This window comes from Lepidochelys olivacea (genome assembly GCF_965140295.1).
Source record: "Lepidochelys olivacea isolate rLepOli2 genome assembly, chromosome: 9".
NCBI lineage: Eukaryota > Metazoa > Chordata > Testudines > Cheloniidae > Lepidochelys > Lepidochelys olivacea.
In genome coordinates, this window is record NC_140419.1 from 5,429,944 (window position 1) to 5,453,959 (window position 24,016).

The following is a 24,016-nucleotide window of genomic DNA, read 5'->3' on the forward strand; positions in this document are numbered from 1 at the left end:
GGAGTGTTCAAAATCCAGATCTGCACCCAAACCTTGCCATATTTCAGGCTGGGTGGATTCGGCCTGCTGAGAGAGGTTCGAGCTGCAAAAACGGGATCCAAACACAGGCCTGGATCCAGGGGGCCAGATCTGGGGTGCTGATCCAAATTCATCTCTAGCAAAAGGAGTCCAGATTTTATTCAGAGGTACACACTGGTCCAGATCTGAAATAAACGCACTGACTTCAGTGGAGTCACTTCAGATTCACACCAGGGCAGAGGAGAGCCGGTGGCCTATAGCCCCATAGAGTGTATTTCACAGGCCTTTTTTTCTTAGGAAACTTTTTTTCTTAGGAAAGGGCGAAATGAAAGTCTGGCTCCTGTAGCATCAACCACTGGGCTCTAGGATCTGCACTTCGACAGCTCCAGGGCAGCTCTCACCCAGCCAGAGCTGATGAATTGCTGCTACAAGAAAGAAAAGGAGGACTTGTGGCACCTTAGAGAATAACCAATTTATTTGAGCATAAGCTTTCGTGAGCTACAGCTCACTTCATCGGATGCATACTGTGGAAAATACAGAAGATGTTCTTATACATACAAACCATGAAAAAATGGGTGTTTACCACTACGAAAGGTTTTCTCTCCCTCCACCCCACTCTCCTGCTGGTAATAGCTTATCTAAAGTGATCACTCTCTTTACAATGTGTATGATAATCAAGCTGGGCCATTTCCAGCACAAATCCATCCCGCCCCCACAAACCCACTCCTTTTCTTTTTGCAAATACAGACTAACACGGCTGTTACTCTGAAACCTGCTACAAGAAAGTTTCTTCCTCTCTCCTTTCATAGCTCTGCAGTTAATCACTGATGCTGGACACGGAGCCCATCTGGCCCACTTCCCTTTGTTCATTAAATGCACGGAGGTGCTGTCCTGGGCTTTGGTCCCTCTGTGCTCACCCAGCAGCTGATCATTGCAGGGCTAGAAAACAGGGCACAGAAGAGAAAAGGAAAAGCAGTGACAGACGCCACCTTTGCTGGCACCTCTTGACCTGTTGGCGGCACAAGACCTGTTCTGCAGCCAGAGGCCAGCTCATTCTGCGGAGAGCACTAGGCAGGCAGAGTCTGGCTGCTCCGTCCAGGGATGAGGACAAGGTCACTGGGATGGAGCATGTCCACTCGCTGACCCTGTGACCAACAAGGGTCAGGCACCCGCAGCTGTATACTCCTTACGCACGGTGCGTACCACGGGCCGGCCCCTGTGTTCTGCCCACTGGACTCACTCAGTGACAGCCTCCAGACCTGCTACAACAAGGACAAGGAAGGGAGAATGGGTCAGCTGTGCGTACCACGCAGAAACTGCCGGGGGGCACCCCTGCTTGCTAGAGAGATATTGGCCCAGAGAAGCTGGGATACAGGGCACTACGCTGGGCTACTCCAGACCTAGCCTCAGGAGGAGAACCTGAGTGTGCGCTTGCTATCCCACCCTGCCATGCTGCTGGCCTAGGGGGAATAGCCAGCTGATCCCCGGGGCAGTAACTGACCCTTGCGTGCGCACACACACACAAGCTGTAACTGTGTTCCTCGACCATAGCGGAGGAGCTGGTTAACGGCATGGCTCTGCTGCAAAATTCAGCTCTGGATCTCCACCTCTATTATCGTGTAAATTCAGTCAAGGAAGAAGAAAGGGAATGACTATGGGAGATTCTTGAGCAGGAGGGGATGAAAGCTTTACTTCAAAAGAAACCAAATTCCTTTCCTGGGACATTTGCCAAAGGGAGTTGAATTTTAAAAGGGGGAGTTGGAAGGACTTAGAGCCAGATTCTGATCTCATGGACACCAGGGTAAAACCAGAGTTACTCAGATGAAGTCAATGGCACAAAGATACTGCCCTAAAAATGCCTACAGACAGACCGATTAAATTAGACAGAAAACCACTGCAAGGGTTGATTAGGTTTCCGCTGTTGCCGCTGAGTTCAGAATTGAATCATCTGTATTCTAGTTTGTGCTGGGAACTGTCCAAACACGTAGCAAGAGCCAGGCCCTGTGCTGAAGAGCTTGCAGTCTAGACAAAGAGTGGGACAAAGCAACGATCTTCATCCTTTCCCCAGAGAGAGTAAGTGACATGCCAAGGTCACACCAGGAGTCTGTGGCAGAGAAGCTACAACAACAGGAGGTTTTTTAAAATCTCCTTTTTATCTGAAGAAACATTTTTTTAGCAAAGAAAATGAGGGTCGGTACGTTTTGATAGCACCCATCCCAGGAATGCCACTGGGCACGGTGTGATTAGACTCGAGGCTGGTGCACACTGGAAGCCAACAGTCGGGGTGTTTCTTTGGAACAGACAGGGCGTTCCAAGCGGAGACAAGGGGCATCACAACTAGCGCTAAGCAATGCTGTCATTACCAAACTGCCCCCCCCCCGCCCCCTCAGAAGGTGGGGACGGGATGCAGCACAAACCCCACGACATCGGAGCTGGAGCAAAACCCTGGGCGGTCTGCTTTGCCTGGGGACTGTGGACGTCCCTCTCCTATTGACTGGAATGGAGAATCTGAGGCACAGCACCCGGTATTGTTCTGGGCGAGGGGGCTGGCCGGGCCTAGCCCCCCGAGCCGTTTAGTCCCAGACATTGTTCCAGCAGCCAAACCTCTGGACTGGGGAGTGGGGCTTTCCTGGCCTTTCCCCGCCAGTGGGAATGAACACTGGAGCACAAGTGGTGGGGCGTTTGGTCACCCTCTGTGCCTGGTGCAGCAAAGGAGGGGATGGAAGGTGAGCGTGGCTGAAATCAGCATCTGCTCCAAGCCCCTTCTTCCACTGAGGAACTCCGGGGAGTCTCCTAAAGCCAGAGGGGCCTCAGGTGCCAGGGGCCTGCGTCAGAGCTCTTAGTGTGTCATTTCATTTCTGTCTCATCTGCACGTACATGAACAATCGGCCCATGTGCAAGAGAGAGTGTAGTGTCTGTGTGAGTGTGCATGTGTACCGGGACGGGCTCAGGAGACATCGATTCACACCCACAAACGCAACGGGAAACACGTTATTCATGGAAACAAGGAACACAGCTGCTCCTCCCCAACAAAAAACCTCAGAAAAGTCCCCACTGCCAACATGGAGCTGGCTTGTGCTCTTGGTTGCAGTGGAATAGCTGAAATCATTGGCGCCAGTGGCCTATCATCAGGGGTTACTTTCGCCCGTTATGTTTCAGTGGATGTGTATTTTTGACGCTCAATAGCTAAGAAACAGCGTCAACAAACACAGGAATCGTGGGAAGTCCCTGGCCACTTTTTAGCAGCCAAAAGGCCACTTTGGCTTGAAAGACAGAGTCACAGAAGAATTCAGCTTAGTTTGAATGCCCAACGGTGTGCACTGGGTTTAGTATAAAGCAAGCAGGATAATTAACTCTCAGTCACAGTAACTTTCTCACAGCTGAAAGAGTCCAGCAGAAATTTTCAAATACCTTGGCTGGCTAGTAGGTAAAATACAGAGGAGCACGGAGCTCGGGACTCTACCCTGGTTGCCCCGATGAGATTTCGGTAGCCTTTAAATTAGGCCAGCCATATGTTTGACTAACTGCAGACTCAGTTGCTTCAGGCTGGATTCTGTGCAAGGCCCGAGGAATATTTCTGAGGATCTAGCTATCTAATTGAGTTTTGTACTACTGCCCACCATCGCAACATGCGATCACTTTCCAAGTACCATCAATAGCAATAGCAAAGTCCATAGTGGATTTTATGGCACTTCTCCCTTTTCAGGGCAAAAACTCAGGGATAGGGTTAACATTTGTTTCGATTTTACTAATTTCTATTTGGCTTTGGTTGGTAGGGGTCAGTTAGGCAGAAGGGGCAAAACTGAGATGAGAGAAGTAACATTCATTGCCTTGCACTTCAACAGCACAGACCCCGGGTGGAGATTTAACTGAACCAGGCTTCTCTAGGTTAAGTCTCAGAGTAGCAGTCGTGTTAGTCTGTATCCGCAAAAAGAAAAGGAGGGCTTTTGGCACCTTAGAGACTAACCCATTTATTTGAGCATAAGTGAATGCATCCGATGAAGTGAGATGTAGCGCACGAAAGCTTATGCTCAAATCCATTTGTGAGTCTCTAAGGTGCCACAAGTCCTCCTGTTTTTAGGTTAAGTCTGTCCCTGAGTCAGTCGTAACCCAAAGGCAATGGGTGGTTTAAAGTGTTGTCTGGGAGGAATAAAATCTCAGGCTAAGGGTGCTGGGCGCCATCTGCAGGCACAGGCTCAGGGCAACACTTTGGTTGATAGGTTTCAGAGTGGCAGCCGTGTTAGTCTGTATAAGCAAAAAGCCAAGGAGTCCTTGTGGCACCTTAGAGACTAAGGCATAAGCTTTAGTTTTAAGGTTTGGCCCACGAAAGCTTATGCCCAAATAAATGTATTCGTCTCTAAGGTGCCACAAGGACTCCTCGTTTTTTTTTTACTTTGCTTGATGCCTCTCTCCTCTGGGTTCAGGACAGAGATTACCTTTCAGACCCAGCCTAACAGGGTGGGTGGGAGGGTGGGAATGGGGGCCTGCCAGGGGGAGGGCAGGAAACTCACCAGAAGAGCGCGTTGTGGGAGCGCCGCACAGTTGCACTAAGCAAGGCCATGCAGCAGCATCTCTGATTGCCTGTAGCAGGGAACGGTTACAAGCGAGGATTATCTATGCCCACCTCCTTGAGCCGAGTCAGCGCTGCACTTGGGATACAAGAGAGATGGCCAGAGCGGGAGCTTCAAAACATTGATTGCAACATCCTGAACTCCGGAAATGCCAGCGCTAAGGTCGCCTGTGCAGCTTTAATTCAGCTCCCTTGTGCCTATGAATTATGATAATGTAATTTACATGATCGGGCACTATATTTTCCCCAGGACCTCTGCTTCTTTCAGTGCACAAGACAGGTGGTTCTTGGAGAACGAAGCAGGCCTGAGAAGCGAATGAGGCTAGATAGCCCCTGCCTCATTTGGTAAAGAAGTTGGTGACGGGTGCGCCAATGCCCACCCCCCTCAGCCAAGAGAGTGGAACCACTGAACCCAGGCCACAAAAGAAGCCTTAGAACTGTGAGTAAATTGTCTAGTCAGTCGCTTCACCACCCTTTGGTTCATTATGAAATCTACTCAAGAGACTAAACCATCAATGTCACTCAGGTTTATTAAGATGGTCTAGAGAAAGGTTCTATATGATGCCAGTCTCCGCAGAGCAGCCCCGTGCCATGTGTGCGCCCCAAAGTGACATCCCTAAAGCCATCTTTTTATACCCTACTTATTTACCAGTGAAAGCTAGTATGTACATCACCTGAAACTGGATATCACTAATCAGCTTTTCACCTTGTTTGTTCCTGGTACCATAGTGTATCTTTTGTTCTTCTGACCACATGCATTCCAGGTATTAAGGGGCATGAGGACACCCTTTAGGCCTGTACCAGGATAAACAGGCTTGTCAGGGTAACTCCCTCTCGTTAGCTATGAGGCAATGCTCACATGTCCTGATCCCGACAGTTTGCACATCTTCTTAAGCCAGGGTTAATTTCAGCTAATGAGAGGTGTTATGGGACACTTAGCATAAGTGAACAGGATCATAGTAAAGTTACAGGCCAATCTGGGCTATATAACTGCTGTATTAATGCTTAATAATATATAGAAGCTTAAAGGCTTGGAACATGTATTGCGGGTGGTATTACCAGCATCTAATGTAAGTATGCTAGTCAGCATATATTAGTCAACAGGAACAACCTGTCTCAAGGGCAAACCGAAGAGTTGCTTCACTGTTAACCACAACATTACACATGTGGCTTTGTGACTACCCAACCTGCATTATGGCGTTTAAAGACACAGCAACGGAGCTTCCCATCACTTTGGCTTTTTCAGTTACTCACTTTTTTTGAAAGAGACACAAAATTATTGATGGAACAATTCATTTCCTGCACAAGAGGAAAGAAGGGTGAGCAACACAGAAGGTAATTGACTGCATCGCAGCGAAGCCGTCAGTGTTATGAGTTGCACTGGGGGTCCGTATCATCTTTGTAAAAGTTGCATCCACAATTTTGGGCATGTTTAGTCTAGAGAAGAGGAGGCTGAGGGCGGATGTGACAACTCTCTTTAACTATGTCAAAGGCAAGGGGACGGTGATCAGTTGTTCTCCATGTTCACCGAGGGTAGGACAACAAGTAATGGGTTTTGTTGGCAGCAATGGTGATTTAGGTTGGATATCAGGAAAAACTTTAGGGACAGCTGGGCACTGGAACAGGTTACCAAGTGAGGCTGTGGAATCTCCATCACTGAAGGGTTTTAAAAGTAGGGTAGACAAACATCTATCCAAGATGGTCTAGGTTTACTTTATCCTGCCTTAGCATGGAGGGCGTGGGGGTAGACTAGATGACCTCTTGACTTCCCCTCCAGCATGACATTGCTATGATTCTCTTTTGAATTAGCTCATCTCCTTTGGCCCATCTTTCCTCAAATAGTTCAGTTGCTAAATCCAGTCTCTCTCCTGTTGTTCAGTTTTCAACGTCAAATGCCTTAAAAAGCGGGAAGGTAACAGATAGAGCCAGCTGAACCAGTCGTCAAAAATCATGTTCATTATTAAAGTAGCTCCTTTCTGGGTTCATGGATCCAACGTTTTGGTTATTTGGATTTGCCAAAGAGTCCAGACAAATAATTTCAGTCTCTGGGGCTATTCACAAACTTCGTTTTAGCCATTTGTTACTCCTGGTGTGTGGTTGGTCACCTGAGTCAGGTGGTAGTGTTTCTGCTCCTTGATTAGCCAACTGGAAGTTTTCAAACCGGAGAACAATGACGAGAGGAAAGAGAGGGATGAATGATGTAGTTCTGGTTGGAATTTTCAGATGCAGAATCACTCCCACCAGAATTCAAGAAGTTTTTGGGGACTTTCAAAAATGTTCTTGAATACCCAGCAATTATTTACACACTCAGGTAAAATAAGTAATACAAATGCACCAATCAGAGCAAACCAAACTAGCTGACTATATTTGCAATTATTCATGAATCGGGGGGGGGGTTACCCCCACTATTTGACTAGCTGTGGTATCCAACTGCTCATATAAATAAAAATCAAAATGCAAATAGTACAGAAAACGCAGCAAATCGTGTCTTGGGGTAAATTGTGTGATGGGAGCTGAACTGGTGGCATTGTGTCTTTGGATGTCCCATGGTACACTGTGTCTTTGGGTCTTCCATAATACATTGAGCGTTTGGGCCTCTGATGTATTCCCAACCGACAAGCCTCACAATGGTCACTCTGATGTGGTCCATAGTGCTGTCCTATCACTGTAACCTCAGATAACTGGGTGTGGTCCACGTACTCTCCATAGCATTTCTCCCTAATGCTGATGACCAAGTTCTCCAAGACCCTCTGGACGCTTTCCTCCTTGAAATCTGGCTCTTCTAACTTACCCTTGGAGCACTCATAACATTCTTGTCTGAAGACTCTCATCTTCACGCAACTTTTTCTCCTGTGCAGGTCCCGGTACATGTGGAACAGAATAACCACTTGAACTGATGCCCAGAAATGCTGGCACCATGAGCACTGGAAGCTAAAAAGAGGAAAGAGATATATCATGCATAGCGTGACCAGATGTCCCACTATTATCGGGACCATCCTGATATTAGAGGGTTTGTCTTATATAGGCAACTATTACCTCCCCCACGCCCCAAAAAAGTGTCTCCATGATTGGCAGCTCCAGCAGCTGCCTGTAGGTGTGGTCGAGCTGCTTGCCTGCAGACAGGAGGGGGTCCACTCCCCACCCTGCCTAAGCTCAGTATGGGGTTTGTAGATCCCATTACAGCAACCAACCAGCAGTGCCTGCTGCCAAACTCAAGGCTAATCAAAGCCATGGGGCCAACTTCGGATCTGGTGTAAGCAAGTGTAATGCTCACCGGCTGTGTCCGCCACTGCTTTGCCTTATTTTTAACGCATTTCAGTGTAATTACAGATTCATAGATTCTCAGGCCAAAAGGGACCATTGTGATCATCTCGTCTGGCCTCCTGGGTAACTCAGGCCAGAGAACTGCCCTAAAATAATTCCTAGAGCAGAGCTTTTAGAAAAACATCCTGTCCTGATTTTAAAATGGCCACTGAGGAAGAATCCACCACGACCCTTGGTAAATTGTTCCAATGGTTAATTACTCCCAGTGTTAAAATTTTACACCTTATTTCTAGTCTGAATTTCTCTAGCTTCAACTTCTAGCCATTGAGTCCTCTTAGACCTTTCTCTTCTAGATTGAAAGCCCATTATTAAATATTTGTTCCCCATGTAGATAGTTATAGACTGTAATCAAGTCACCTCTTAGCCTTCTCTCTGTTAAGCTAAATAGATTCATAGATACTAAGGTCAGAAGGGACCATTATGATCATCTAGTCTGACCTCCTGCACAACGCAGGCCACAGAATTTCACCCACCCACTCCTGCGAAAAACCTCTCACCTATGTTTGAGCTACTGAAGTCCTCAAATCGTGGTTTAAAGACTTCAATGAGCAGAGAATCCTCCAGCAAGTGACCCGTGCCCCATGCTACAGAGGAAGGCGAAAAACCTCCAGGGCCTCTTCCAATCTGCCCTGGAGGAAAATTCCTTCCTGACCCCAAATATGGGGATCAGCTAAACCCTGAGCATATGGGCAAGATTCACCAGCCAGATACTACAGAAAATTCTTTCCTGGGTAATTCAGATCCCACCCCATCTAACATCACATCCCAGGCCATTAGGCATATTTACCACGAAGATTTAATTACCAAAACCATGTTATCCCATCATACCATCTCCTCCATAAACTTATCAAGTTTAATCTTAAAGCCAGATAGATCTTTTGCCCCCACTGCTTCCCTTGGAAGGCTATTCCAAAACTTCACTCCTCTGATGGTTAGAAACCTTCGTCTAATTTCAAGTCTAAACTTCCTGGTGGCCAGTTTATATCCATTTGTTCTTGTGTCCACATTGGTACTGAGCTTAAATAATTCCTCTCCCTCTCTGGTATTTATCCCTCTGATATATTTATAGAGAGCAATCATATCTCCCCTCAACCTTCTTTTAGTTAGGCTAAACAAGCCAAGCTCCTTGAGTCTCCTTTCATAAGACAAGTTTTCCATTCCTCGGATCATCCTAGTAGCCCTTCTCTGTACCTGTTCCAGTTTGAATTCATCCTTCTTAAACATGGGAGACCAGAACTGCACACAGTATTCCAGGTGAGGTCTCACCAGTGCCTTGTATAACGGTACTAAAACCTCCTTATCTCTACTGGAAATACCTCGCCTGATGCATCCCAAGACCACATTGCTCCCAAATCTTTCTACAATGAGGTAAAACCGAAGAAGCGCCTTGTATCAGGCACCATCGATGTCAGTCCAGCACCTTCCACCAGCACTAAGTGTACCAGAGGCTTTCACAACAATACATACCCTTGGGGCGGTACTGACCTGACTGCCAGCCAACTGGATATACAGTTATCCATATTCATACCATATCTACTTGATCAGCGAATCCTCAGCTGGTGGAAATTGACCTAGCTCCAGGACACCCAAAGGAGCCGAGGATCTGGTTTTTGTTTCACTATATATGACGAGAGAATTGCCCCCGGGTTCTATGAAATGTATTTGTCTTGGAGGCGTTTAAGCCATAACTTCAACATTGCACCAAGGGTTTGACAGTCAGTCAGTGCTGCCCATGGTGTCTAGCAGCGCTAAATGCTGCATAGGCAGGAATCAGACCTGACTGTGTTTGGAATTATTGATTTCTGTCTAAGGCAATGGTTTTCAAACCGCAGTGCCAGGACAGGCAAGAAGCCTGCCTTAGGCCGCTGCCCTGCTGACCAGGAGCCGCCCGAAGTAAGTCCGTGCCCCATCCTGTGCCCCAATCCCCTGCCCTAGCCCTGAGCCCCCCCCCAACCAGTAGCCCCTTCCTGCACCCCAAACCCGTCATCCCCGACCCCAGCCTGAAGCCTGCACCCCCATCCCAGAGCCCTGACCCCCTCCCACACCCCAACCCTCTGCCCCAGCCCTGAGCCCCCCCAAACCCAGAGCCCCCTCCTGCACCCCAAACCCCTCATCCCCGGCCCCAGCCTGAAGCCTGCACCCCCAGCCCAGAGCCCTGACCCCCTCCCGCAGCCCTGCCCCAGTCCTGAGCCCTCCCCAAACCCAGAGTCCCCTCCTGCACCCCAAACCCCTCATCCCCAGACCCATCCCGCAGCCCTCACCGCTGCATTCCAACCCTTTGCCCCAGCCCTGAGCCCTTCCACACCCCAAACCCCTCATCCCCAGCTCCGCTGGATCACAGGCATCAACAATTTTCTTCAACTGGGTAGCCAGAAAAAAAGTTTGAAAACCACTGGCCTAAGGTACTTATCTGGCTCTCGTCACCATAGTAACTGGGCACCTCACAAGCTTTAAAGCATTTACACTCACAAGACCCCCGTGAGGCAGGGCAATGCTCTCACCCCCATTTTACAGATGGGAAACTGAGGCAAAGAGTGACTAAGGCCCAGATCCTCAGACCTATTTAGCCAGGCAGGGGCTTGAACCCGGGTCCCCCAAACCTTTTGATACTGGAGCATTAGAAGGAGCGCCTCATCACTAGGCCCTGGGGACAGTCCTTAATTTGTGCCGGGCCCTGCTGCAGTTGAGCCCCAGCACTTCTAGGCTCGGCAATCCATAGCCCCTGCGCCGCGGGGCTCCCGGCCACACGCTCCAGCCACCCAGCTCCGAAGGCAGCCCCGTCGCCCGCAGCAGCACAGAAGTCTGGGTGGCAACACACCGTGCCAGGCCATCCTTGTTCTGCACTGCTGCTGGCGACACCGCTGCCTTCAGAGCTGGGGGCCTGGCCGGCAGCCTCCGCTCTCCAACCGCCCAGCCAGTGCTTAACCTGCGCTGCGGCTTGCCGAGGCCGGGCCCCAGCGCCTCTTTCATTGCAAATTAAGCCCTGCCGTGGGTTGCTGTCCTGGTGCTCTCTCTGTGTCCAGCAACTTTCAAGTAGCGTCAGAGAGAGAGACTGTAAAACCCAAACGAAAAACTACACGTCTAAAACAGGAGGAGTAGCAGCAGCTTTTGCAGAAACCGGGGGCGGGGGGAGGCAGGGGCGTGTGGTGGCTGAAACGGCAAACGCCTCTAAAAAAAGGAAACATTTTTGAAAGCGGGGGATGCATTTAAAGGCATAGTTCATTCCAAGGCATAATTAAAGCCATTACACGGATGCTACTACGCCCCCATACACACACTGCATCCCTCACAAAAAATAGATCATTTGTCAATGACTAAGGAGGCAGTTGTATCAGCTGCTGTATCGGCCCCTATCAGCTGCTGCTCCTCACCTGGCAAATGCACGTTCTTGCAGTGATTTTTTCCAGCCAGGTCCCAAGTCATTGTAATCAAGGTTCTGTTGCATCTTTAAGTCCCAGTTGTCTTGTGGCTTCACCTCCTCTATCTTCTCATAAAACATTTCTCTCCAGGAATCCATGTTCAGCTTCTTCATCTCTCCTGATGTTCGTGTGGGGACTGCGCTGAGTTACAAACGGAGTTGCAATGGTTTACTTCCCACTTCTATCTCATCACCTGCTGAGCGGCAGGGTGGGGATTTGAGTTCCTTCCCTGCTAGAGATACCGGATAACTTCTGTATGTGTGAGAAATGAAACTGAAAGGAGTTTTGTTTCCAAAGCCAATCTGGTTCTCCAGTTTCTGCCTGGGGTATACGATAAGGACTGTATTTCCGAGATGGGTGAATGCCTCCAAACGATGTGTGTGAATAGTCACACAACAATGCAACCGATGAAGTGAGCTGTAGCTCACGAAAGCTTATGCTCAAATAAATTGGTTAGTCTCTAAGGTGCCACAAGTCCTCCTTTTCTTTTTGCGAATACAGACTAACACGGCTGCTACTCTGAAACCTGTCAAATAAAAAGCTGGATTGGCTTTGTTTTCCACATTGGCATTCAGATTCAGCTGAGCTGCGGCCATGTGAATACTGAGACAGACAGAAATGAAAACGGGACACAGACGTCAACCCAGGGCCTAGGTTTTTCCCATGTCATTGTGTCAGCATGCAAATGTCATGACATCTGGATTAAAGGTGGGCTCCTTCACTGCCCATGGCTGCTGACATGGGACAGACATGGGACAGACCCATGGAAGCAGGACCAGTCAGCCAGTCCCTGGTCAAGAACTCCTCCCGGGAAGTCTTTCTCCAGCACTCAGCCCTGCAGGACTGGGCCATTCTGTCACTTAGTCCTCCGGTTCTGAGCTGCTGCTACTAACTTTGTTCTGTGGTTGTTCCTCAGCATCTTCTCTGGCGGTTCCAACTCCCTCAACTCAATAAGTTGCCTCCACTTACATCAGCTCTGCATCTGAATGCCCACGTGTTGTATCGAGCCCAGAGCACTATCTGGGCTGATATCTCTTACTCCATCAAACCAAGACACTCCTAGCTAACCTTGGAAGCATGGTGATCCCACCACCAGCCATCGTGGTCGCTATGTCAAGAACTTACGCCTGGTCAAATGTAATCAGGCGGTGAACGCATTGAGAATACAGCCCGAGGGGCAGACGCTGGGAATGACGGTTCCCTGTGCTGGTGGCGCGTGATGGGGCAGACACATGCTATGCACAGTGGGGAGCCTTCACTTGTTCTCCAGTAGCTGAGAGGTTAATAGACCTTAGCGTGCTGTTAAACGAATAGCTTTAGTTCCAGACTTTAGCCATTGCGGTGTAGATGTGCCACGGATCTGTGGAGTCCCCACACCCCAGATCAGCAGCCGTGCTGTGAAGGCCAACCCTGCCCCCGGAGCCGTGACTGGCTAAAGGACGGGCAAGCAGGAGAAGCATCTCCTGACACCCCCAGCCTTGGCTGGCTAGAGAGCTGCCAGGACATCCTTCCCCTACATCCCACTACCAGTTCTCCTCTGATTGGAGGGTGGGTGTGACAGTCGTCTGTCACAGTGGGTCTGCCATTCCAGGCTGCAGGACAGGGCGTCTGCTGGCTGGACAAACCCAGCCCAACCAGAGCTGGGAGGGATGGCGGGGCAAGCCCAGGGGGTGTGGCCCCGTCAGCCTGCCCTGCACCTCAGAATGTGCCCGAACCCGGGACTGAGGCGCTGAGGCTGGAGGGATTGTGGAGGCTTTGAGTGTTGGATGGACATAGAGCTTCCTCTCAGGCATCTGGGATTTCTGTTACACTCCCACTGAATGGCTACGGTTTGCAATGACCCTGGGGTGCTGCCCCTGCTAATGAAGGTAGCAGGATACTACCTACTAGATACTACTAGAAGGTACTAGGATAGATCTGTGCACCAGGGCAATTGCTGGGTGAACGCCTGCCTCCCCAAAGGGTGTAGGGGTCACTCCACACTTCAGCAGAGAGGGAAGCTCCCCTGCTTCCACTGATATTTCAATTTAAATGTGATGCTTTATTGAACTGATACAATCTGGACAAAATACCAAAGCTAAGTATTGGTCTATTAACATGGAAAATACAGGAAGCAGGAGGAGGAACTGCTCTATCCAGAACAGGCCCTTCTATTGCAGACGCACTAAAATTCAGCGGGGGCCGTATTTCAACAGCGACGCAGACGGAGTTGCCTTTTCCGTGTTACGTATAAACCAAGCCAAGAAACTCCTTCATCTTCAGGCCACGGCTCTGCCCAGGATTCTGTTCGAGAGAAGGAAAAGCACGCTGCAAAGCAGGATGGGACCAATGATTGATAAGCAACCCCTCGTTTCCTGCCATGCAAACACCCAGGTATGTAATGCCCAAGAGGGCTGTAATTAAGGATCTAAACTCGCTGTCCTGTGAACATGGTCCATGCTTCTGGCCTGCTTTAGTGCCAAGCTCCTCCACTGGGGACTCTACTCAAATCTAGGCCTACATCAGCCCCACTCCCATGGAAGGGGACAAGTTATCAGGGGATAGATTAACTCCTCGGGCCAGATGCTCAGCTGGTGAAATCAGCATAGCTTCACTGCAGCCAATGGAGCTACATGGCTCCTCTGGCTCCTGGCGTTTACCCCTCCCGCCACCCCAGAAGGGATCGGGGAGTGGCCCTCCAGTTCTGCAGATGATCCAGGATGCATCTTGCACACAAGAGCAGCTACTCTCAAGTCCAGCCTCCCCTGGGGCAGCAAAGCCCCCTCTGGGGTCCTACCCTTCCCCTCTCAGGGGGTACAAGGCATAGAGAGTATCTGACAGGGGCACAGGGCCCGATCTAATGCCCACTGGAGTCAGTGGGAGTCTTTCCATTCATTCCACTGGGCGCTGGATCAGACCCACAGAGGGGGGCACAGGTGTCAACAAGAGGGGGCATAATGTGCCCTCCTGCTTTTGAGGAGGCCAGTTTTTTTTACAGTCCCTGTTTATTACCCTGGTGCATTACAAATGGACATTATCAGTCTCGCTAGAGCATTTCATGGTAACATTAAGCATATGGTGATTTCCCAGGCAAACGGCTTGAGCCAGATTTTTTTTTCTCCGTGAAAAAGGGAAGGTGCATTAGCAACCCATGTGGATAATATTAGGGAACCATTCTGAGCACTGAATTTCCTACTTCCCACCAAAAAGCACAGCAAGGATGAGCAAAGCAACCAGAACTGGTAACATATAACACAAGAGCTTCCAGTCGCTCTCTGTGTCTGTTCCCCGCCAAGCCAGCTGGCCAGGCTGAGAAGTTGCAGGCAGAGAAGCAGGGATAACGAATCTGTAGGTAAACAGATAACAGATCCCCAGAGCACATGCCTCACAATGGGTCGTGTCATGTGGCCCTTCCACATCTTCTTCAACTATGGGGCCAGCTAAATCACGGTTTTTGATGAACTCTTGGTAGCATTTCTCACGGATCTTCAGCACCAAGTTGTCCAGGATCCTCTCAATGTTCTCCTGGCTGAATGTGGGTGTCTCAAACTTTGCTCCATGGCACTTCTTAACTTCTGCCCACAGACCCTCATCTTTACCTGGCCCTGGCCCTGGCTCCAGTCCAGGTGCATGTGGAAGAGAATGAGCACTTGAGCCGATGGCCAGTGATGGGCACAGCTTGAGCACTGAAACCTACAGGGGGAAAGGAAAGGACATTTAACCCGCCGTCCACGCCAGCCCCCAAACTTAATGCTGAGAAAGACTCATCCACTGACATTGGGCTTGATCCTGCAAGGTGCTGAGCACCCCCAAACCCTGTTGCTGTCCATGCAAGCACCTCCCAGCAGCGCTCAGCACTCTGCAGGATCAAGTCCCTGTATGGCATAGTCATAACAGCATTCACTCACATTCACCTGCCCCCCTGAAGGATCATGCAGCAAAGTGTTGGACAAATTCATAGCGTTGCCAGCTTGGTAATAGTTAATAACTGAACACTCCAGCAGACGTGCCAGAGCCTCCCCTGCCCCGCCTCTTCCCCCTGAGGCCCCACCCCTGCCCCACCTATTCCCCCCCAAAGCCCTGCCCCCATCCACTCCTCTTCCCCCCCCCGCCCCCCAGATCAGGAGGGACTCGCTTGTGGAGCCGGGGCTGGGAGCTGCAGCTGCCCGATGAAGGGAGGAGGTGGCACCAGCTGAGCCGGGGCTGGAGAGGGTGATGACCCAGCGCCTCCCCGCCTCCCCTGCTCGCAGCAACGGGATTTGGGGTGTCTGGTCAGTAGATCTGACCAGACACTGTCAGGTCCCCTTTTTGACCGGACTGTCCGGTCGAAAACCCTACAGATTCAACATATTGGGTTTCAAAGCCGGCTCCGGTTGGACTCAATGGGAGTTTTGCCCATAATATCCAGACCTTTCTACAAACATTGCCAACTCAAAGAACTTCCCCAGAGGAAAGCTCCAATGCAATTAAGTTTCCGCCCCTAGTTCTAGATGGGCAAAGACTCCACTTACTAAACAATCAGAGTAAAACCCAGCCCCCGTTCCGCCTCGGGTTTCGCTGGGGAGAATAGTCCCTTCCTCTACATGGGTTCAGCATGCCCGGGGGTCACATTTCATGCAGCACACCCCCTGCAGCTTTCCAACTGGTTTCTAATGAACCCTTCCGAGCAGGACTGAGCCTAGAACTGAGGCACCTTCCAATTTACAGCTGAAGTCTAGGCTCATTAAGGAGCAGCCTCCAATCAGAATTTGTTTGCATCTGTGGATCAGTCTCTCGCCCATAACGAGAGATGAGCAAAAAATTCATTTGGAATCATTTATTCCACAGTTTTCCTCTCTCCTTCTCTTCATAGCCAGCAAGCAGAGCACGGTTGTCTTGACCGCTGCCTATCACACTGACCAATACTGGTTAAATTTTTCCTGATGCTGTCTGTATCCATCTGTTGTCTCTTGTCTTATACTTAGACTGTAAACTCTTTGGGGCAAGGACTGTCTTTGTTCTGTGGTCAGTTATGAAATTGAAGGCGGCATATATCCTGCAACAGTAAATTCACTGCTTCTGCCAGCTTTCTGCTTGTTTGCTAAACTATGGATGGAAATTCAAGGGAATTTGTTTAAATACGCCGTCTTGCTCTAACCACGACATCATTTCCACTTGTGAGAGGGGGGAGTCACAATTTCCTGCTCTACAGACTTTGACAGTGGTGGAAAATGCTAATTAACAGGAGGCAAATATTTAGTGCCCTCACGGTGACTCATCAACACTAATAGCTAGGTGCCGTACAGCTAAATCCCTTTTACACGTGTGTGCAGCGAACACAAGGACTAGCCCAATCGATCGTTCAATCGCAGCTAGTCCCAAATCTCTCACCTGCCCTCCCTGCTTCGCTCCCCACTAAAACTAATGCCAGGAGAAATTCACCTTAGAGCATGGGCGGCTGGTATGATAGGCCGGGGGAGACGACCTTAACCCAGGCTGTGGCATCACCCACGCTCCACCCCAAGGCCCCGTCTTCACTCCCCATCTCCCCCAAAGCCAGCGGCGGCTCAGCTCGGGCCGGTGGCCAGGGCTCAGGATGGTTTGGCCGGGGCTCCTCCTGCCACAGTGGGCGGGGAGGGGGCTCATGGCTCTGGCAGGCAAGGGAGGAGAAAGGGACAGGAACGGGGGGCTAGCCTCCCCAAAGGCGGGGTTCCCGCGTCACCCATGCCTTTGCGCCTCATTCACGGCCCAGTTTGTCTGCTCCCCCTCACCTGGCAAATGCTTTTCTCTGCTAGTATAGGCGCCATCCGCGTTCTGGGTTTCGAGGACGGAGGTTATCCTCCACAGTGAGAGACCAGGTGTCGTCTGGCTTCTCCCATGCCATCTTCTGATCAAACATCCGCTGCCAGGCCTTCATCTTCTCACCTTCCCCTTTACAGCCTCTCTTGAGCAGCAGCATTTACTGTCTGAACCAGGAATATGACTTATTTAAGGGGGGATGGGGGGGCTCCCGGGTCTGCAACCTTCCCCTCCCGCTCTGAGGAACAGCCTCGCACAGGCGGGCTCCTTTGCCTCCTTGCTACAGACTCAGGACCCTGGGTGTGGAACCAAGCTCAGGGCTTGTGAGAAACGAAACTGAAAGGGGAGCTGACGTGCTGCCGGTCTGCAGGACTGCCCTGCCCACAGGGATCAACTCCAGATTCAGCCCGGGGACCACACATCCCTGCTGGAAGTCCGCAGCTTTCTCGCCCCCTCGTACACACACAGCCACCCCACGTGGACAGGGCTCCGCAGATTGGGACAGGGCTCCCCACGTGGACAGGGCTCTGCGTCCCGCTGTATCCCAGCTGGCTTTGCCGCACTGACTCCCTCCAGCAGGCATCTATCTCCCTTTCCATAGGGGGGTGCTGCCACGTTGCTGCCACCAGGGGGTGCTGCTTCAGGGAGAAAGGGGGGGACTTGCAGCCGGGGCAGATGGTCTCTGGATCAACGTTTGGTGGAGCGTGATGGGACAGACACATGCTATGCATGTGGGGTCTTGGGGTGCAGTGCAAGAGGAGCAGGCTGGGGCCCCTTCTGAGCATGGGCCCGGCTCCATGGAGCCACTGGAGCCATTGTAAACCCGGCACTGAGCAAAACTCTACAAACTGGGAGTCATCAGTGGAGAGGGAAAAGCCCAGCGGAGGGATCTGCTGTCAGGTCCCTAGAGGCCAGTTCTCAGGGGGGAACCCTGCATGCAGGCCTGGGACTCACCAGCTCCCCACACAGCCAGTCCTGCCCTTGCCCTGGCTGGCTCCAGACTGCCTCAAAAATGGCCTCTCCCCTTTCCTGAGCTCCCTGGGAAGGGCTTCTCACTCCCTATTGGTGCCAGGCAGACTCTGAGTCTGCCGTGGCTCCCCCTCCCTACCAGGGACAGTGCACCTCCCCCTGAGCTGCCAGCAGACCGAGCCCCAGGAATCTAGGTCATCTCCTTGGGGGTTACACTTGTAACACCGCCCTTTAAAGAAAAGGGTGCGGAGGAGAACTTGCCAGGGGGTTGCAGCAGACTTTCCAGCTGGCCCGTGGGACGGGGAGGTTTCCAGGACGTTTCATGGGAACGCATCAGACCCTCGTTGAATTGAAAGGGCTCAAGGCCGGGCCAAGCAGCCTGACAGACAAAAGGCCTGAAGTTGTGAAACAGCTCCCAAGTGCGGGTGGGAAACGTTGTGTCGACAGTCACTGAAGTTACAGGCACCACGGAGGGTACCTAGACTCCTCGCGACTCGATTGCAGCCACATATTTAACCTCAGGCAGCTTAGAAAATCATGCCCAAGGGGCAGGGGTTCCGCCGGCCCAAGAATCAATGAAGCCCTAAACGCTCCTTTGAACTCCTGAGGATCAGGTGAGCTAATTCAAAGGTCTTTTGCCTGACGTACCTCTTTCTGTTCTATTGCTCGGCTTCTCCAGGGCTGGATCCTGGGAAAGATTATGCGATAATTAAAGGGCAGTTCTACTCTGAAAAATGACCACGTAAAAAGGCCACTTAGAGGTCCTTAGCTACCATCCCTCAATGGCTCCTAGAGGAAATCTGCTCAGCTGGCCAATAAAAATATTTTTTCTAGCTCTCAGCCCAGTGCACGCATTCCGCCCTACATAGACAGGTACATTATCTATTATTACTAGGCTTGGCAGAATTTGATTATTTATATAATTTTGGCAGGAAATAGCCACGGTTATTTTTAAGCATTTTTTTTTATTTTATTTTTATCTCTGTAAATTTTCACAGCTGCAAAACATAATGGCTTAGGCTTTTTCCCCCCCAAACATTTATTGATTTAAATTTTCATAGTTGTGGGAAATTATGAGGCAGGCGGGGGGTGGGGGGTCAGACAATAATTACTTCATGATAGACAATGCTGCAATTCAAAAAATTAACGCTTTTTAACCGTTAAAGCGCAAACTGTCAACATTGCCTGTCAAAATATACCAAGTAAATATCCTGAAATCAAATGCTAACAAGGCCCCAAGCAACATTTGTCTTACTTTGCCGATCGGTAAATTTCAATTACTGATGGAAATATTTTTGTATTGGTTTATGTGTGTGTGGTGGAAATTGACATTCACTGACATTTACAGAAAAAAATGTAATCTTTCCAAGCCCAATTATTACTCAGGTTATTACAGTTCAGTTATATTAGGGACAAGTATGAGTGTCGAATTTCCACTAGATTTTGAGATAAAGCAGAACAAAAATGAGCACAGCCAAAAAAATGACCAAACAACAAATGTAGCAACAGCAGCGCCGCCCGTCACAGCTGCTCCCCATGTTGCGGCTGCTCCCCATCTCTGCTTCGCTCCATTCCTCATGGGCAGGAGAGCTGCGTGGAAAAAGAGAAACAGCCCTAAAGAAGGTGTTGGCTGGTGCTTGGTCTTCATATTTCGCATAACAGATGCCCAGCTGGCAGGCTTCACAGTGGGAGCTGTCATGTGGCCCCATTATCTGAGCTTCCACGATGTTCTTAGACAGGCTGTTGGGACTGATGGCTTCTCTGTAGCATTTCCCGCGAATCTTCAGCATCAGGTTCTCCAGGACTCTCTCGGTGTTCTCCTGGCTGAATTCAGGCAGTTCCAGTTTCGGCACGAGACACTTCTTGCACTCCTGTCTGAAGATTTTCATCTTCACCTGGCCCCGTCTCTGCTTCCGGTCCAGGTGCATGTGGAAGAGAATGTTCACCTGAGCTGAGTGCCACATATGCCAGCACTGTGAACACTGAAACCTAACAGGAGAAAGCAGGAGACAAAACTTAACCCAGATTCAAAGCCCTGAACCAGCTGCAGCTGCTAATCTGAGAACTCAGCCTCTGTCCCGCAGGAGGGATTCTGGAGCACTGTACACAGGAGGGGTCGATCGAGCGGTGTAGGAGCGCTATCTACTAGCACTGAGGATTGTACAGCACCGTTTATTAGTTAGTAGGTTCAATACAGCTGTCGTCGTTATGCCTTGCAGACGGTTTCCAGCATGAGTCCACTCTAAACAGGATGCTTCTGCTCCTCTGTACGATGGATATTGAGACCTGGTTTTGGCTACAGATGTTTGACGTTCAAATAGCTATGGGCTCTGGTGACCTCCAGGCCATCTCTCATGCTTCCCCGATTCCTAGAATTCCTTCCTGATCTGGAGCAGCAGCTATCGGATGCTGACGCAACACACAGCTTTTTGTAACGGTGACCCATGTGTGGTGACTAGGGCCAGGAAATAAAGAGCAGTCCGTTACCAGCCCCCCTGCATGTCATGCCCTCACTGCGTCTTAGACCACAGCTCCCCTTGGCCACCTTCACACCCCTCCTCCAAACCTACTGCTTCAAGAAGGCTTTGGAGCTGTAGCCCCTCAGAGGTTTAAAAATAATAATGGTGGTGGTCATAAAAATCCCCTTTAGCCCCATCTATTGAGAGTTTAAGCTTTCTAGGGGCAGAGATTCGTTGCTATATGGCTGAGAGTGCCTAGCCCAAGGGAGTGCAAGCTGACAGAGGCCTTTGGGTCCTATCACCATACAAATAACTGTACATCGCATGCGTTAGCGTCCTAAGTGACCACACGCTCATACTGTCCTCTCCCTCCTCTCTCCCTTTCCCGGCTCCTCCTTCTCCTCCTTAATTGAGATTGTAAGCTCTTTGGGGCAGGAATCTCACTTTCATTGTATTGTACAGCCCCATAGTGCTACCTAAGTAACATATAACTATCATCCAAGTGTTCAGTAGAACGAGGTATAGATTTAGCTGCTCCTGCATCCATATTTGCTCCCAGAATTCCTTCTGCAAGCCACTCCTTGGCGGCTGCCTGCCCACAGCAACCAGCCCCTGGCTCCAGCTGATCTTTCCATTGTTATATGGATCCAGGCTGACCCTTAGAATCTTCCTCTCCTTCTCAAGCCAGGATGGGCCCCGCTGCCTGGAAATGCAGGCAAGGAACACAGAGGTGACGCTAGAGAAGTAAAGCGCCAGCAGCAAAGCCGACCCAGTCTGGGCTTGGTGGCTCCATAGGCGCCTACGAGGAGAGCAAGCTCAGCATAATTCAGCAGCAATAAAGCTTCAGGCCTGAAGCCCTGGGGATGGGGAAATAAACACAGCGGATGAAAATCAGCAGAATGAGTGGGCGGCGGCACTGGGTCAGATTTTGAGATGACACTGATGATGTCTAGAAGAGTCGAGGTGGGTATAATTCACTGCTTCCTCCAGCCCCGTCCATGTGCATGACCCAGCCCTCCGCTGCCACCCCTGCATTGCCTGGCCTCACTCACCCACCCCCATTCTACCCCTCGGCCTTCTCATCTCCCTCCTTCCAGGCCAACCTCTTGGTCTCTCCCCACCCCCTCTTCCTCTGCCCCTTTTTAGCCCTCCCCTCTGTCACCTTCTCCCTCCCTGCTGGTACTTTCCAGCCGCTTCTCCCTCCCCGCCCATGGCTTTCTGTGGTCTGTGACGGGTCTAGCATGCTCCAGAGCACTAGATTATGATGATAAAAATCCAGCACCCAGATACTGCAATGATGGTCACACTGCAAATATTCAGGTAACTAGACATTGTTAGAACTGGTCAAATTATTCCTTAAGATTATTTGCAATGATTGAGCCCTATTTTCTGGTTAAAAGAAAAGGAGTACTTGTGGCACCTTAGAGACTAACCAATTTATTTGAGCATAAGCTTTCATGAGCTACATGAAGTGAGCTGTAGCTCACGAAAGCTTATGCTCAAATAAATTGGTTAGTCTCTAAGGTGCCACAAGTACTCCTTTTCTTTTTGCGAATACAGACTAACACGGCTGTTACTCTGAAACCTGTCATTTTCTGGTTAGTGAATCATTCATAAACTGATCCTGCATTTGTTCATGGGCTTGCTATTTGTAAGGATTCATCAAATGCTTTGGGCTAATAGCCTTCAGCTTCTTCCGTTGTTGCCAAGCTGGCTCTTTAACTGGTCACCTGAGCCACATGGTATTGCTTCTCCTCCCTGATTGGATGACAAGCTTTCTAAAGCGGAGGATAACAAACGATGGAGTTCAGGTGTGAATTTTCAGGCAATGAATCAATTCACTGCTGCTACATTTCGTGCAACTCCTGGGTTTCGCAAACATTTTGATAAATGCCCACTAGTTGTGCAGACATGGACAAATATAGAATAATATGATCTCACTTATCACAGGAAACGGAACTTGGAGCCTGTATTCACAAGAATATTAGTGAATAGAGCTTGCCGGAAAGTTCAAAAATGTCACCAAAAATAGTGCAAAAAATCCACAAAATTTGTCAGTAAACATCTCTTTGTTAGAGCCGATAAGTGATTCCTCCTGTCCTCCCTCCCCATGAAAAATTTTGAGGGAATGTCGAAAAACCAAAACATTTTCCATTTGGGGCTTTGGGGGAAAACCCCCAAAGTTTTTTGAAAAACCAGCTGTTTTTCATGAAAATTTCCATTTGATCCAAAAAGCCGTTTCCCTTTGAATAATCATTTAGGGGGAAGATTTGTCACCAGCCCAAGTCTTTGTGAATTAATTCTTCCTTTACTATTCAACCAGCTCTTAACAGCCTATGGTAGTGCTATAGAAGGAAGATGCAGCTGCTCACAAAGCCCTTTGCTAACCGTGTTCTCCTGCTACCTACCCCTCACCTGGCAAACGCATGTTGTTGCAGGAATTGCTTCCATCCAGGATACCGGTCGTTGAACTGAAGGTTATAATCCGCCTTCAGAGTCCATGTGTCTCCTGGTTTCATCTGCCCAATCTTCTGAGAAAATATTTGCTGCCATTTCTCCATGGTCCCAACTCATCTGCCTTTAGAGCTGGTTTTGTTTCTGGACTGTGACCGTGATCTGCTGAAGGGATCTGGACTGAAATTTAAGTCTCCTGGCTTGTGACTTCCACGGCTGTGGTGGGGGAAGAGACCTTTGCCGGTTGTTTTTCCTTTCCCCATGGCACAGAACCAAGTTTTGTGTTTGCAAAGGTGGACCTTTGCTTCCAGACAAAGTCCCTGTGCTGAGTCACACCCAGAATGACTTTGCTCACACTGCTGGCACTCCGTGGCACAATTTGGCCAGGGCACAATTTGGCCACAACACAATACGGAGCAGCTCTCCCAAAGGAGCCTGCTGTTTTTGCACCTGTAGGACGGTAAATTAGTGGTGGTGCACACTGGTGGCTCTCTCTGTCAGTGTCTCTGTGCATCTCCCATGCCAACCCAGCACTCCGGCAAGTCTGGGTGTGCTTAGGAAGTGTCCTAGGGAGTGTTATCATTTGGGGAGTTCAAATGATAATGATTAAGCTAGTATCAGGATGTTTCTAATATCAGGATGTTTCTAGCCGCCCCCCCCCCATACATACAAAGGAGCTGGCTGCCTCCCAAATATATAGCAAGGACAGTTCTCTGCTCCAAAGCGGTATAAATAGACAACACACAGGGGAGGATTCAGGAAACGCAATTCACCGCATTCCTTGCTATTTTCATTTTGCTTTAACCCAGTTCCTATGTATTTGTTCACCCCAAACTAGGGTTTATTGTGTGTGTCCATAGGCAAATACTAGCCATTTGGTCCATCTCTCACCACTTCCCCCTATGACCTCCGCTCCCTATATCCACAGTCTTCCTCCCACAGCTTCTTAGGATCTTGTCCCATGCCCGCCAAAAATGCATTGCAAAGTTTCTTATAAGAATGTTGTTTGCATCTCGTGTTCATTTCCCCAGCCCCTCTCCTCCCCA

The 24,016-nt window shown here is 49.8% G+C and overlaps 2 protein-coding genes across 2 annotated transcripts; both read right to left on the reverse strand.

Annotated features, from left to right (window-relative positions):
* Positions 1–4,529: 4,529 nt before the first annotated feature.
* Positions 4,530–11,708, reverse strand: LOC311526706 (receptor-transporting protein 1-like). The gene is made up of 2 exons (XM_084640002.1): positions 11,284–11,708; positions 4,530–7,519 (listed from the first exon to the last, which is right to left on the reverse strand). Exons 1-2 carry the CDS (start codon positions 11,442–11,444, stop codon positions 6,994–6,996), a joined length of 687 nt encoding a protein of 228 aa, XP_084496128.1. The 5' UTR covers positions 11,445–11,708; the 3' UTR covers positions 4,530–6,993.
* Positions 11,709–19,023: 7,315 nt separating this feature from the next.
* On the reverse strand, positions 19,024–23,224 carry LOC311525855 (receptor-transporting protein 3-like). The gene is made up of 2 exons (XM_084638255.1): positions 22,932–23,224; positions 19,024–20,046 (listed from the first exon to the last, which is right to left on the reverse strand). Exons 1-2 carry the CDS (start codon positions 23,075–23,077, stop codon positions 19,494–19,496), a joined length of 699 nt encoding a protein of 232 aa, XP_084494381.1. The 5' UTR covers positions 23,078–23,224; the 3' UTR covers positions 19,024–19,493.
* Between the last annotated feature and the right edge of the window lie 792 nt (positions 23,225–24,016).

What these genes read in the sequence shown, in the direction of transcription:
- LOC311526706 (XM_084640002.1), bottom strand. Translation starts at nt 11,444, where the DNA reads ATGAAGAAGCTGAACATGGATTCCTGGAGAGAAATGTTTTATGAGAAG. An exon ending in CAAGAACGTGCATTTGCCAG is followed by an intron (nt 7,520 to 11,283) that starts GTGAGGAGCAGC and finishes TCCTCTTTTTAG; the next exon opens with CTTCCAGTGCTCATGGTGCC.
- LOC311525855 (XM_084638255.1), bottom strand. Translation starts at nt 23,077, where the DNA reads ATGGAGAAATGGCAGCAAATATTTTCTCAGAAGATTGGGCAGATGAAA. An exon ending in CAACAACATGCGTTTGCCAG is followed by an intron (nt 20,047 to 22,931) that starts GTGAGGGGTAGG and finishes TTCTCCTGTTAG; the next exon opens with GTTTCAGTGTTCACAGTGCT.